This window comes from Bubalus bubalis, chromosome 4 (genome assembly GCF_019923935.1).
Source record: "Bubalus bubalis isolate 160015118507 breed Murrah chromosome 4, NDDB_SH_1, whole genome shotgun sequence".
Taxonomy (NCBI): Eukaryota; Metazoa; Chordata; class Mammalia; order Artiodactyla; family Bovidae; genus Bubalus; species Bubalus bubalis.
In genome coordinates this window covers 10,720,306-10,733,480 of record NC_059160.1, presented here as the reverse complement: position 1 = coordinate 10,733,480, position 13,175 = coordinate 10,720,306, and the positions used below count along the sequence as shown (strand labels likewise).

Here is a 13,175-nt window from a genome sequence, read left to right as displayed (position 1 = left end):
GGCCCCCTGCCACACACCCCGCCCACATGTCCAGTTTCTCTCCACACCCTCGTGACCCCTGAGACCAGGAGTCCCACCCTCAAAGGACTGCTATTTCCTGGCTGTGACCCCTTAGGTAACTGTGACCCCAGAGGACCTTATTTAACAGACTTAAAATGATATGAACCCCGAATTTCACCCAGCATATCCTCTTTCTCTAGTTCTGGTCAAGGCACCTGTTCTTTATCAGCATGCAAATCTCAGGTCTTAGCTCATTTGCAATTATCTGCTTCAAAATATCTGACATTTGAGAAATGCTTACAAGTAGTTTGGTGTTTCCCTTTGAATTCAAAGGCATCTTTAATTAGTTCTAAGTTAGGACATCCCCAGCTACCACACTGATTTCATTAGTGTAAGTCTCTCTAGTTCAAAGACAAGAAGGACTTGACACAGGATTTTCATACCCCTGTTTACATAACTGTCACAGAGGAATCAGAGAACACCCGTCAGTGTTACACAAAGATTCAGACACCGCTTGGAAGAGTTTGCTTTGGAGAGTGACAGGAGAACATCCCTGAGATAACCAGTAGGTGTCTATGATTTTATGAATACCTATCTTACCTTTCTTCTCCTAAATAAGAATATATCATCAATTAAGAAGGAGAAACCTGAGCCCAGCCTACAACTGACGCTCCATCTCATCGCGGAGGGCCCCTGCGGTTACCTCTCTGCCAGGACTTCCAAGGGGCTTGTCCCCAGAGACCAGCTACGCACCATCCAGGCTGAGTCCATAGCAGCCAGAAAGCCCCGGGCTATTCCTGTTCCCATTGGCCAAAAAGGCTAGAAGGAGATAGAAAACAGAGAATTAATTACCTTTTAATAGAGGGAAACTAAACTCCTGAGCAAAGAAAGCCTTTGCCCCTGAGAGGACGTTGTAGCAGGACATACTGCCCTTCCCCCCAACAACCTGGCAGGTCCTAACCCTAACTCAGCAGGCTCTGAGCCCCTAGGTTGGACTCTACACGGCAGGATGACACAGACGCTCCCAGCCTGGGACCCCATGTTCCTAGTCATGCTGCCCCTAACACCCGCTCTCACCTCCAGGAGGCTGTCCCCCACCAGAGCCACCAGCAGCTGGTGCCCGTTGTGCTCCCGCACCAGGGCCGCATTCTCGGAGGCATACATGCACGTGAAGTCGAACATGGCCACGTCAGGCTGCCCGTAGTGGTTGATGGCGAAGTCCAGCGACGGCAGCTGCTGCTGGGTGGAGAAGTCGGCTGCCTCCCGGGCGTAGCTCAGCAGGGCCTCCTGGTCCACATTCTCCCGGGAGAGCAAGAGCTCCGTGTCGGCGTAGTCCTGTCTCCAGAGACGGGGGGAGGCTCAAGGGAAAGCCCCGGCAGGGGCATAGGGGCCCATTGGCCACGGCCACACCACCTTCCCTGCCCGAGAGTGGCTTCCTGTTCCAATAAGTAAGTCCTCCACACAAATTCGGGAAGGGAGGGGGCTTGTTTCTAAAGAACACAGGTTTTGCCACCTAGAGACAGAGGCCCTGCTTTTCCATCGTTCTTGGAACAAGTCACTACTTGTGCAGTCGAATCCACTCCACCTCACGGAGCTGCTCTGAACACCAAATACAATGACTCATGGGATGGTGCCTTGTGAACTGAAAAGCATCCCCAGTTAAGGCCGCTATCAGCAAGCATCCTCTTCTGACAGCAACTGGGCGACACAGGACACTCAGCCTGAGTCTCCCATCGACCCCAAAGGAAGAACCCAAAGCTTCCATGGCCGACGGATAAGGAGGTGGGGGCACCAGCAGCCCAGGGAACCGGCAAGAGATACACTGAGGATGGAACAGAAGCTTTCCAAACAATACACAGGATTCTGGAAGGCCCCACAGTAATCCACCAACAAAGAAAAATGACAAGAGAAAAAGGGCTCTCCACAGAGAGGATTGAGAAACTCCTCTGCTCTGGAGGTTCCTGCACACTGATCAGGCCTCCTCCTCAAGGGCGACCGGAGCTCCCCAAGTGTCTCTGAGGGCACCTCCAGCTGCCCAGACAAGATGGAAAGGGCAGACACGCACACTCACGTTGGTTTGTTCAATACTTAGTGAGTAGCCACCATGGGCTCAGGATTCAGTGGCACACACCCTGTGTGCTAAAAAAAAACCAAAAACAAAAAGGAAAAGTACATCAGGTTGCACCAATCTAGATTGTTCCAACATAATGTCAACTGATTAGCACAGTCCTGACGAGGACGGTAGATGTCAAGTCTTAGCCTGGCCCCAAGGCGCACCAGCAGGCTCATGAGTATCTCTTCCCGATGAAACATCCAACTGAGTATATCCCACTCTGGATATACTCCGGCGGCACGGGCTGCATCCACTGCTCTGCTCCCTTCTCCTGACACACACAAAGGCCACAGGGCTGAGACACAGACGGAGGCCCCCGAGGAGGAGACTGCTGCGGGCAAGCTCCCTGCTGCCCAGCACTGCCCAAGGCAAAGCGGCAGCGTCACGCATCAGCACCTGCGGAGCTGGGACGCCTGCCTCAGCCGCGAGTCTGTGCTGGGCCGCAGGGGCCTCGGCCAGCGTGTCAGCACAGCGGCAGTAATTCTCGAACCCAGGCCAGCAGACCCAGCGAGACTTAAGAAACTCTCCTAAGGAACCGTCTCTGGAGGAGCCATCCACCTGTGGCTCTGATTCCATTTCCAGGTCATCGTCTCAGGGAATGTCACACAATCAGTCATCTGGAAAAAAGGCTTAGCTGGCCCTGACTCCAGGTGAACAAGAGTCCTCACTGTCAGGCCACAAAGAGGTCCAAATAAAGCCTGACTGAGGCTCTGTTCCCTGGGCCTCTGTAACCAGATCCCAGAAACACCAAACTCCCTTCCCTCTATAAGCCCCTTAGCTCTACAACCCTCTCCCAAAGGACAACCTATTAACCAACCAATAATCAGCCACATGGGAATGCACCATAAGCCACAAGCCTAAGCACTAAAATTACACTGAATATTTATGCACAAAATGCTACCTGAGATTGCTCTGCACAGCCCCACGCAGGAGTGGGGAGTAGGCAGTGCTGGCCGCGTGCTGATCCCTGTGAAGCTGGATAAGAGGCACACGGGGGTTCATTACCCACGTCTCTCCACTTTTGTTCACACTTGATATTTTCCAAAATGAGATTTTGTAAAGTGTTAAACTAAAAAACGTCAGAGGATTACAAAATACACAGTCCCAGAAGATGAGCGAGATACTCGTTTTAATGACTTTGCAAGAAAAACTAATCAGACAATAAAATTCTTTATCTTGGTAATCACATGACCTGATACATAAAAAGAGGTCTAAAAGAAATCCGTGACTCACATGCAGTATCACCCCTTTGTCCAGTAAGCTCTGCTTCTTGGCAGTCATAACGAAGTAGTGTGTGTCATCTTTGTAGTAGACAATGTTCTCCAGGTCGATCCCTGCGACAGAGGACAGACTCACACGTGAGGGTCTGCTGAGAAGTGGGGGGATGACTATTATCAGTCCACAGAGACCGGGGTCCTGGAACCCCAGGCAGGAAAGAGAAAACAGGTGTCTGAGCCCGATTTTCACACCCTGCCCGTTTGTTCACAAAAAGAGGGAAGCCTGGCCATCCTCACGCTGCTCTGCATTTACCTGACACCCTGTTATCCTAACAACAGCCATCAACAGGAAGCAGAAACATGAGGATGGGAAGAAGGAAGAGGTTAACCCTGAGGAAGAGGGTCTGAGTCAGTTCTCAGGTTAAGCTTCTTTGATACCCATCAAGGCAATGGGGGAATCTCCCAGACGCTCACGAGCAAGACAGACAACCAGATGCTGGAAGCAGAGAGCGCACCACTGGCTCTTTAAATCTATTAACCTAAAAAATCAGATGCAATGGTAAGAAACTGTGTTCTAGAAAACAGCTAACTGCAATCTGTCACACATTTTTGTTGCAGTGAAATGTCCAAGTGAATCTATTCACAAGCTACCACACAACAGCCTCGTTTTTATCTGGCACGTGGTTTACTTTAGAAGCAAATGAACTCAGGAAAAAGAAAACACACTCAACACCTGCAGTCTGCTTCCCAACAAACCAGGGCTCCCCACCCACAGCGACTCAGCGCCAGGCAGGGGAAGAGGTTCAAGCAGGAGGAGCAGCCCAGCCACAGCGATGAGCACAAAAGACAGCAGAGCAGGAGACAGAGGCATGTACGGCACAACGCTCAGAGCGAACACAGCAGTGCAGAAAGGGCAGAGGCCACAGCACGGCCGTAGCAGCGACGACCCCCGCCCCGCCAGCCCCCCAGACGAGGACCAGAGTGATATTCAGAGTCTTTCCTTCCGCCGTGGAGATATTAACACCAACCTGTGGCTTCCCTCAGTTCCTGGAAAAATTTTTGGTTGAATATAAAAGCCACACCACTGATTTCTTCCACTTTGGCTTCTGCTGTTGTATTTCGGTTAATAAAATTCGCTGTAATGGCAATGGCCAATTTGCCACGGAATTCTTTCCGACGAAATCCTGGGAAGCGGGGAAGAAATTTTCAGAGATGACAAAAGCTGGCCAGAGAAGCAGGAAGTTCACGTCAAACAGGAGAAATAGGAGGGGTTCTGATGAGGACATGGAGGAGTATGGGGGGTGGGAATCACGGGAAATTGAGGGCAGCTCTCCTCTGTCTGGAAGTAAGGTGTCTACCTCCCAAAGCCTTCCCAATCCAGCAAGATGTCAAAGTCACCCACAGCTAACACTGAAAATCTGACGGGCCAGAGAAGCACTCAGTGCGAGGCTCCGTCTGCTTGAATAAGTCAGGTCTAGATCTGCAGTGCCCCCGGCTCATGAGAGCCTGTCTCCCTGCACCCAGAGAAGTGCCTGAGAGCCAGCTGGTGGGGCCTGCCATCCACCAGCACAGGCATGGACCAGAGGAGGGGTCTCAGGAGTGGGGACTCTGAGGACACAAGCTCTTACGGGGCTTGGGGAGGGCGACCCTTCCCTGGCTGTGAACCAGCAGGAGGAGGAGACTGCCCAGTACCTTCCAAGGTATTCCTGCGGCCATCCCCGCCGATGATCACTTCAAACTCATATTCTGACACAGGGTGCGTTTTGGGGTGCACCAGGGCCCGCCAACCTATCCCTGTGGACCAAAGTCAGAATGAAGGTCGTCACCAGACCCATTCATTTACTTGAGATGTTCATACACCCAGATCTCTAGATATCCAGGTGTGCAGATGGCACAAAACCCCATGTCAAACATAGCAGGCGTAAAAGCATGGGGCACAAACCAAAGAAAGAAAGAAGCTTTGAGGAAGGCTCACAAAGGAACGTCCCCCAGCACATAACCTTCTATAATGGATCCAAGCACCCGGCATGTCTCATACTATGTCAGGGCCTCCTCATTAAGTCAAAGTTCCTCCACAGGCTGTACAAACGGAGAAGCCCTTTAACCAGCTCTGAAAACTACCCGAGACGCCTGTCGTCTCCCCCCAGATCAAATCTTTCTCACCCCTTCCAGCCCCTTTCCCTCCTTATTTGTACACTCACGTTCATTTTCTTGATCCTCGGGAGGCTCCACAAGTCCTCGGAATTCCACATTGACGTGGATCTCAATGCCTAGGATCAAGGCTACTTTCAAAAGTATTAGCTGAAGCTGACGGATACCTGAGTGGGCAGAAGATTGCACGAGTGAGGGTCCTCAGTGGGGCAGACAGTCAGCATCACTACCCCAGTTCCCCCACCCACCCGTGCACACAGAGTTTACTCGGCTGCTTAAAGTCACCAGCAGCAGGCTTTTCCCAGCCATGCCTGTAGCGTCTTTCCTTTCCCAGGGCAAATACAACTCAGTGCAGATGTTCCAGAGACACACACGGGGCCATGCCCACCTCTTGGGTTAGGTATTCCCAGCACACGAGAGCACTGAGACAGCAGGAGACACGCACCCTCCCCCATCCTCCCTAATGGGCTCAGAGCCCTCCCCCATCCTCCCTGATGGGCTCAGAGTCCCCCATCCTCTCTGATGTGCTCAGAGTCCCCCAATCCTCCCTGATGGGCTCAGAGCCCCTCCCCATCCTCCCTGATGTGCTCAGAGCCCCTCCCCATCCTCCCTGATGTGCTCAGAGCCCTCCCCCATCCTCCCTGATGGGCTCAGGGTCCCCCATCCTCCCTGATGTGCTCAGAGTCCCCCAATCCTCCCTGATGGGCTCAGAGCCCCCCATCCTCCCTGATGTGCTCAGAGCCCTCCCCCATCCTCCCTGATGGGCTCAAAGCCCCCCATCCTCCCTGATGTGTTCAGAGTCCCCCAATCCTCCCTGATGGGCTCAGAGCCCCCCATCCTCCCTGATGTGCTCAGAGCCTTCCCCCATCCTCCCTGATGTGTTCAGAGTCCCCCAATCCTCCCTGATGGGCTCAGAGCCCCCCAATCCTCCCTATGGGCTCAGAGCCCCCCAATCCTCCCTGATGGGCTCAGAGTCACAGTGACCGAGCAGAACCTATGACACTGACAGGACTCACCACAGAAGGTGGAAGATGGGCCCCAGGGGCACCTCCCACTGGACACAAAGGGCTGCACTGCCTCCTGAACTGCCCACGGCTTTTCTCACCTTGTACCTCGCTGATGGCCACACATCCATACACGCTGAAAAGGGCACCCTCCATCCAACCTCAGTCTCTTACTGTCCCCCTCCCACTTCTGGTCCACAGGTGTAGGAACTAAGGCTCAAAATGATATAAAATCTTGCTCATTATCACAGTGAGAGTTATGTATCTGTTCAACGTCCGGTGAGTACCTCCCAGGTGCCAGGCACGGCAGCAGCCCAGGGCTGCTGAGAGAGGGTCCGGGCTCTAAGACAAATCCTGCCACGCACAAGGCAGACAAGTCCACTGATGTGACGACCCTGCCCTCTGCTAAGACCAAGGTGCCGGCAGGCTGTGACAACATGCTAGGAAACATGCTAACCCTCCTTGAGGTCATCTCAGTTATTTCCCCCCCGCCCACCCTTCCGAGTCACACTCCCAGGCTCCTTAAATCCTCTGCTGGCACACACTATAGCTGTACACAGCTGAGTTCCAAGATGCTTTATACCGTACAGCCCAACAGACAGAGCGCTTCTGCTACTAGTGGAATGTGGCCTCTGTCGGCCAGCAGGTGATAAACTGGCACAACTGCTTTGAAGCCGATGTTTACAGGACACACCTGAAGAGCTCCGAACAGCAGCTCCTTGATAAGGCTCCCCTGAAACCATCAGTGACGATCAACAGACAAGACTTCAGCCTCATAAAGTAGACAGTCTGTTCTGAACCACTTTTCAGATCAGCATGAAAACAAAAGCACTGTCTGCATTAATGTCTACTGACTCAACGGGCCCAGGCCGAGCCTGGAGGGGACCAGAGTCCAGCAGGAGCCCTGCGTGCTGCAGAACTCGCGAGAACCACCCAACGAAGGAATCTCACTATCGACTGGCCACTCACAGCCAGACCAGGAGTTTGTCCTTCTGATCCCCAGGGCCACCCCCAGAGCATGTGCCCTCTCGTCAGGAGGCACCCACAGCAGCGCATCACAGCGAGCCCACACCTCGGGCCTCTCCCTCTGGACTATGAGCCACCAGAGGGTCAAAGCCCACACTGGAGGTCTGTTTTCTGGACTGGCCCCAGCGCCCATCCCACCCACTGCCAGTGCTCAGTAAGAGCCCAGGACCTTAGAGCTCCTTAAGCTAAACTCATTTTGCAGGAGACACATTGGTACTTAAGAATCTCAGGTTACAGAACCTCCGGAGGGCAGGTACTCCAACTCCAAGTCGAGTGTGCTCTCTACACAACAGACACGAATGATGACAGGGCCCACCAGCTTCTAGAATCTGCCTGCCATTGTCCCCTGAGAAGTGGGCAGAGGCAGGATTCCATAGGAGTGCTGATCTTACTTACTGATGTGGTCGATGGCCCCAGCACAGAACTTGCCATAGAACTTCTTGGCACCCAGACCTCTCAGGTCATGTATGGTGAAGGGCCAGAGGTGCAAGACGTTGTTGCGGGAGAAGGCATCTCGCTTCTCAATGACGACCACCTTAGCTCCCAGCAAGGACAAATCGATGGCTGTGCGGAGACCGCAGGGGCCGGCTCCAATGATGAGACACTGAAAGACATGGCTGCTTTCAGGGCAAAGGCAGCACTCTTGACCTCATGACTACCATTCCCTAAAGCTCCCACAGGGCTATTCTCCCCATTACCAAGAAACCTTCACTCCCATCTGGGTCAGAGTGGAGCGCCCACAATGGCTTCTGAGAGAAGCTGTGAGCACTCTGGATGGAGGAAGACTTGACTTTCACTGCTGGACAGAAACTCAGACAGGGCACCTGCATATCTTTACCTGGGCCATGACATCAACGCAGGATGAAACTCACATGTCACCTCTCATCAACAGGAGAAAACCTTTTGGAAGGCTTGTAAGTCAAGCAGATCTCCATCTGCTTGAGGAGACACAGATCACTAAACACACAGCCAAGCAAGCCTGGGTCCTGGATGGACCTACTGCTTGAAAGATTCCCAGGAGGTAATCCTCAGGAGTCAGAGCTTCCTGTGCTGAAGAGAGTTCTTGAAGATCCATGTTCTAGAGAAGGACTCTGGCTGACACTGAACTAGTTCACATGCATGTCCAGAGGAGAGACAGGCACTGCCTCTGGCTTCAGATTCTCCTCATTCTTAATAAAACTCTAGAGCACACTCATAAAAGTATGCCCTTGAATTACTTGAATTCTGTGTATGAATACCTACCCAAATACAAACCCACAAAGGGCAAGTTAAGGCTCATGAAATAGTAACAGCAGTCCTAACGTCATCTCCAACTTCTGCAAAAGCTAGCTTTTCCAGCTTCTCACAGAAAGGGCTCTTACATAATGAGGAAAACACAGAATGTGTTATCCTTCTCCACTCCCCACGCCTCCTCCAGCACACTTGAGTGGACATCTTCGGTCTTTGCCTAAGATTTCTCTAGATGGTGAAGCAAGCAAAAGAAATTCTTTGGTTTATAAAGCCCTTGCTTATCAACACAGGCCTCCGGAAAACGGATGAAAGGAGGTCTGAAGCCTGTGGGAAATCCCCAAGTTGGCCAATACTCTGCACACCTTACCAGACACTGAGTCCAGAGGCTGCTCTGCCAAGCACCAGGCCACCCAGACAGACAGGATCCCAACAGGGCCTGGCTACCTCTGTGCTCAGTGGCCTGCGTCCTCTAACAGCGTGAGAGTCAGCCAGAGCAGCAGCAAAATCAAACAGCCCCCATATCATTTGACTGCAGGGTAGTTCTCAGCAGCTGAGACTCCCATGTTCCTGTGTCAGTCCAGGGGTAAGAGCGGGGCAGGAGGAACGGTCGAATGAACACAGGCAGAGGACCCGCACGCGGGCTGAGCCCGACGCCCCCCCAGGCAGTGGATGACCCTACCCAGCCTCACAGGCTACCTCCGCCTGATGCCCTCTCCCTCTCCAGGGAGTCCCAGGCCCTACCTTGGTGTTCGTGCACACCTTTCCCTTCTTGTAGTCTTTGTGGCTGCCCCGCTTGTCCAGCTTTGCCCAGAGGGCCTTGGCTTTCCAGTAGTTAAGCTTGGACTTGAGCTTGTGATAAAAGGAGCGGTGGTCCTTAGGCTTCAGTTCCAGGTGGTCACAGAGCTCTTGGAAGGCCTTGAGGGTCCCCTTGCAGGTGGTGGCCTGCACGAAGCGGTCAAAGAGGACGTGGGCCCGATTCGTGGCCTCGTTCTTACTCTCCTCCATGTCCCTACTCTCGGCGCCCTGGACAGGTGGGGCAGGGGGAGGGCTGTGGACCCGCCTGATGCCGTCACGTTAACCTAATAAAGAAAAAGGGTTGGTTAGCACGTCCCGGTCGGTATCTAGAAACATCTTCTAGGAGACAGTTTCCAAGTGCAGGAGTCATCTGTTAGACAATGTAACACGCGGCCTGCCCTCCACACGCCAGGCACCATCTGAGGCCCCGGGAATGGAGAGGAGCAAGACTGCTGCTGTCAGGGACATCACAGCTGAGCAGGTGAGACAGGCTCGCGCTCCGCTGAGCATCAGAGAGAGAGGCACGGGGCTGGGGACACGGGCAGAGGCCCCGTCACAGGGAAAGGGTCCTCACCCAAGATGGGCCTCTGAGGGACAACAGCTGAGCTTTCCAGGAGGAGCAAGTGTCAGCCAGCAGGGGAGAAGTGCAGGACATGGAGAGGAAGGAAAGTAGAAGGCCTGCAAGGGAGACTTACAGAGGAAAGGACTGAGTGAATGCTGACACCAGGCCAAGGCGTGACAAAGAGAAACACTCATCTGGGGCGGGGGGCGCAGCGAGCTCCCCTCTGACCCTGGTACATCTGACCTGCCTTGGTGGAGGGGCACACTGGCCAGTCGGCCGAGGCTAAGGCCCAGGGACCCGGCATCCAGGTGGGAGCCGCCCACTTGGGGCTGGCCAGATCGCACGGAGAGTCCTGGCAAGAGGATGGCCCGGGGCCCCGGTCACCCGTCTGTGCTGCCGCCCCTTCCACCCCTGAGATCTGAGACTCGCGGACGGAAGGGGCGGCAGCACAGATGGCTGTCTGGAGAGATACAGAGGCATGGGGTGGGTGGGGGAGGAGGTAAGTGGACACGGTACAGACGCAGGGGAGGGCGCGGGGAGGTCTAAGAGGACCACGTTCACTCACCATCACCACCTAGAAGTACTGTGAGAGCTGGGAGGCAAGGGGCCAAGGGCCAGGGTGGCGGGGCAGCAGAGGAGCAGGGCAGGCCAACAGGACGAGCAGCGGCATGGCCGGGGTCCACGTGCAGACACCCCAAGGACACTGCTGCCTCCCTCAGCCCCACTGTCCCCTGAGCCAGCGAGGAGGTGAGAGGAGCCCTCCCGCCACAGGGCTCACTGCTGGGGCTCCAGGTGAGCAGCCGCCCAGTGTGTCCCCGCCTCCCACTGAGCGAGACACAGGGCCTCACGGGAGCTCAGCTCTGTAGAAGCGGGAGTGACCCACTACCCAGCAAGGCAGGTGAGGGCGAAGGGAGCCACCAACTGTCTGCTGAGGATGCCACCTGCCTGCCTCCCAGCTCCGTCCAGAAGCAGCGCCACAGAAGAGACCCGCCTTCCATCCTAAAGCTCTGAGGAGGTGAGAAGCACCTTGGAAAGGATTAGTAACACTCTGCTTCTCCCCACACCTTGCCATGTATTACAAAGTTAAACCAGATCAACTGAAGGTGTGGGCGGTTTACCCTAGATACAAGGAACTGCCATTTCCCGGGTTTCCCTCATCACCAAACACAACAGTCCTCATGTTCTCGTTGTTGCTGCTGCTCAGTCGTTCAGTCGTGTCTGACTCTTTGTGACCCCATGGACTGCAGCACGCCAGGCCTCCCTGTCTATCGCCATCTCCCGGAGCTTGCTCAAACTCATGTCCATTGAGTCGGTGATGCCGTCCAACCATCTCATCCTCTGTCATCCCCTTCTCCTCCTGCGTTCAATCTTTCCCAGCATCAGGGTCTATTCCAATGAGTCAGTTCTTCACATCAGGTGGCCAAAGTATTGGAACTTCAGCTTCAGTCCTTCCGATGAATATTCAGGGTTGATTTCCTTTAGGATGGATTGGTTGGATCTCCTTGCTGTCCAAGGGACTCTCTCAAGAGTCTTCTCCAACACCACAGTTCAAAAGCATCAATTCTTTCATGCTAAGCCTTCTTTTTGGTCCAACTCTTACATCCGTACATGACTACTGAAAAAGCCACAGATTTGACTATACAGACATTTGTCAGCAAAGTAATGTCTCTGCTTTCTAATATGTTATCTAGGTTTGTCATAGCTTTTTTTTCAAGGAGCAAGTGTCTTTTACTTTCGTGGCTGCAGTCACCGTCTGCAGTGATTTTGGAGCCCAACAAAATAAAGTTCGTCACTGTTTCCATTGTTTCCCCATCTACGTGCCATTAAGCGATGGGCCCAGATGCCGTGACCTGTTCTGTGGAGGCCAAAGACAGTAATTCTTTACCTGACACACGCTGATTTGCTTCTCATCTCAAATACATCACTAACTCAACAACCTCCTATACACACTGCTAAAAACACAGCCTTTCCCAGCACCCCCGTGGCCAAGAGTTCAGCGAGAAATGGAACTGGAACTAACCTTCAGTCTCCCCAAAGCAAGCTTATTCTAGATAGAAGAACACAGCAAGAGAAATATGTTAAAATTTCTCAAGAATCCATTCTTTTTCTTACAAGCCAGTAGTCATCTTAGAAATGTCAGGTGGTCAAAGTTTGTAAGTGGCAGAAAAAACCAGATGTGTTTGTCCAGAGGTGGAGGAAAGGGGAACAGCCAGCCAGTGGCTAGAAACCAAGGTGGCAGGGTGTGTGCTCCGTGGGCGCCCTCCTTGCCTCCTGCCCCGGGCGGGATGGGACCTCTGCAGCTGTATCTGCTCCGCTCCTGTGGCAGCAGAGGGCTCCCATGATCCGACCTCTGCCTGCCTACCTGTGTTCACAGGTGACTGGCACTCCTCCAGCCACAGTGTCTGGAAAGCACTGACCGCACCAACTCCAATCACTCCACCTCTCGTCCCGCCCCTTGTCAACAAAGAAGATGATTTTTCTTTGTTCCTAAAGAGCAGCAGCTGCCTTCCACTCCCTGCCAGGATGAGCAAGGAGCCCGAGGGACCTCTGTGTTTCAGCTGACCTCAACACACTCAAGATCCTGCGACATGCATTTCTAAAAGCCTCTCCCTCTCCTGAAGTCTCAGCATCTACTTTCAAAGAACTCTGAAGTATGGGCCAACACTCCCTGGCTGGCTGTGTTTGAAATAAATACCTCCAAAGAGCTGCCCATTTCCTCAAACCTCACCACACACAAACTCCTTCATTAACACCTGCCGCTCCACCCCCTCTGCTGATGCAAAGCGCTTTCAAATGAACAGGCTCCAGTCGGAGGTGCACACGGAGGAAGTGCCCATCCATGGGAGTTCACCCCAGGTCACTAATGACAGCAGATAAGTGGAGGGAAGGTGGCTCCTGGGACAGTGTGACAGCCGCCTGAGGTAAGACTACACTAGATCAAGTCCCTCGGGCTGCCTCAGCTTTCCTCCTCAACAAGCCAAGAGGCCACAGCAGAGACACTCCAGTGCCTGTTCTGCAGCTCTGCTGGCGGGACGTTGTGTGCAGCCTGGGCACTGCCCAGTGCTGGTCCACGCTGA

The 13,175-nt window shown here is 53.5% G+C and overlaps 1 protein-coding gene across 21 annotated transcripts in view; it reads right to left on the bottom strand.

The window, feature by feature from the left end:
- The window catches only part of MICAL3 (microtubule associated monooxygenase, calponin and LIM domain containing 3), a 156,130-nt gene that overhangs the window by 66,268 nt on the left and 76,687 nt on the right, over positions 1–13,175 (bottom strand). For all 21 annotated transcript variants that reach the window (XM_006071401.4, XM_044940888.2, XM_044940889.2 and 18 more), the window contains 8 exons: positions 9,483–9,820; positions 7,908–8,115; positions 5,532–5,648; positions 5,023–5,124; positions 4,359–4,514; positions 3,347–3,447; positions 1,078–1,335; positions 704–819 (listed from right to left, as the gene is read on the bottom strand). In XM_006071401.4, the coding sequence (XP_006071463.4) occupies positions 704–819; positions 1,078–1,335; positions 3,347–3,447; positions 4,359–4,514; positions 5,023–5,124; positions 5,532–5,648; positions 7,908–8,115; positions 9,483–9,746 (1,322 nt within the window). In that variant the 5' untranslated portion in view covers positions 9,747–9,820. The remainder of the gene's footprint in view (positions 1–703; positions 820–1,077; positions 1,336–3,346; positions 3,448–4,358; positions 4,515–5,022; positions 5,125–5,531; positions 5,649–7,907; positions 8,116–9,482; positions 9,821–13,175) is intronic.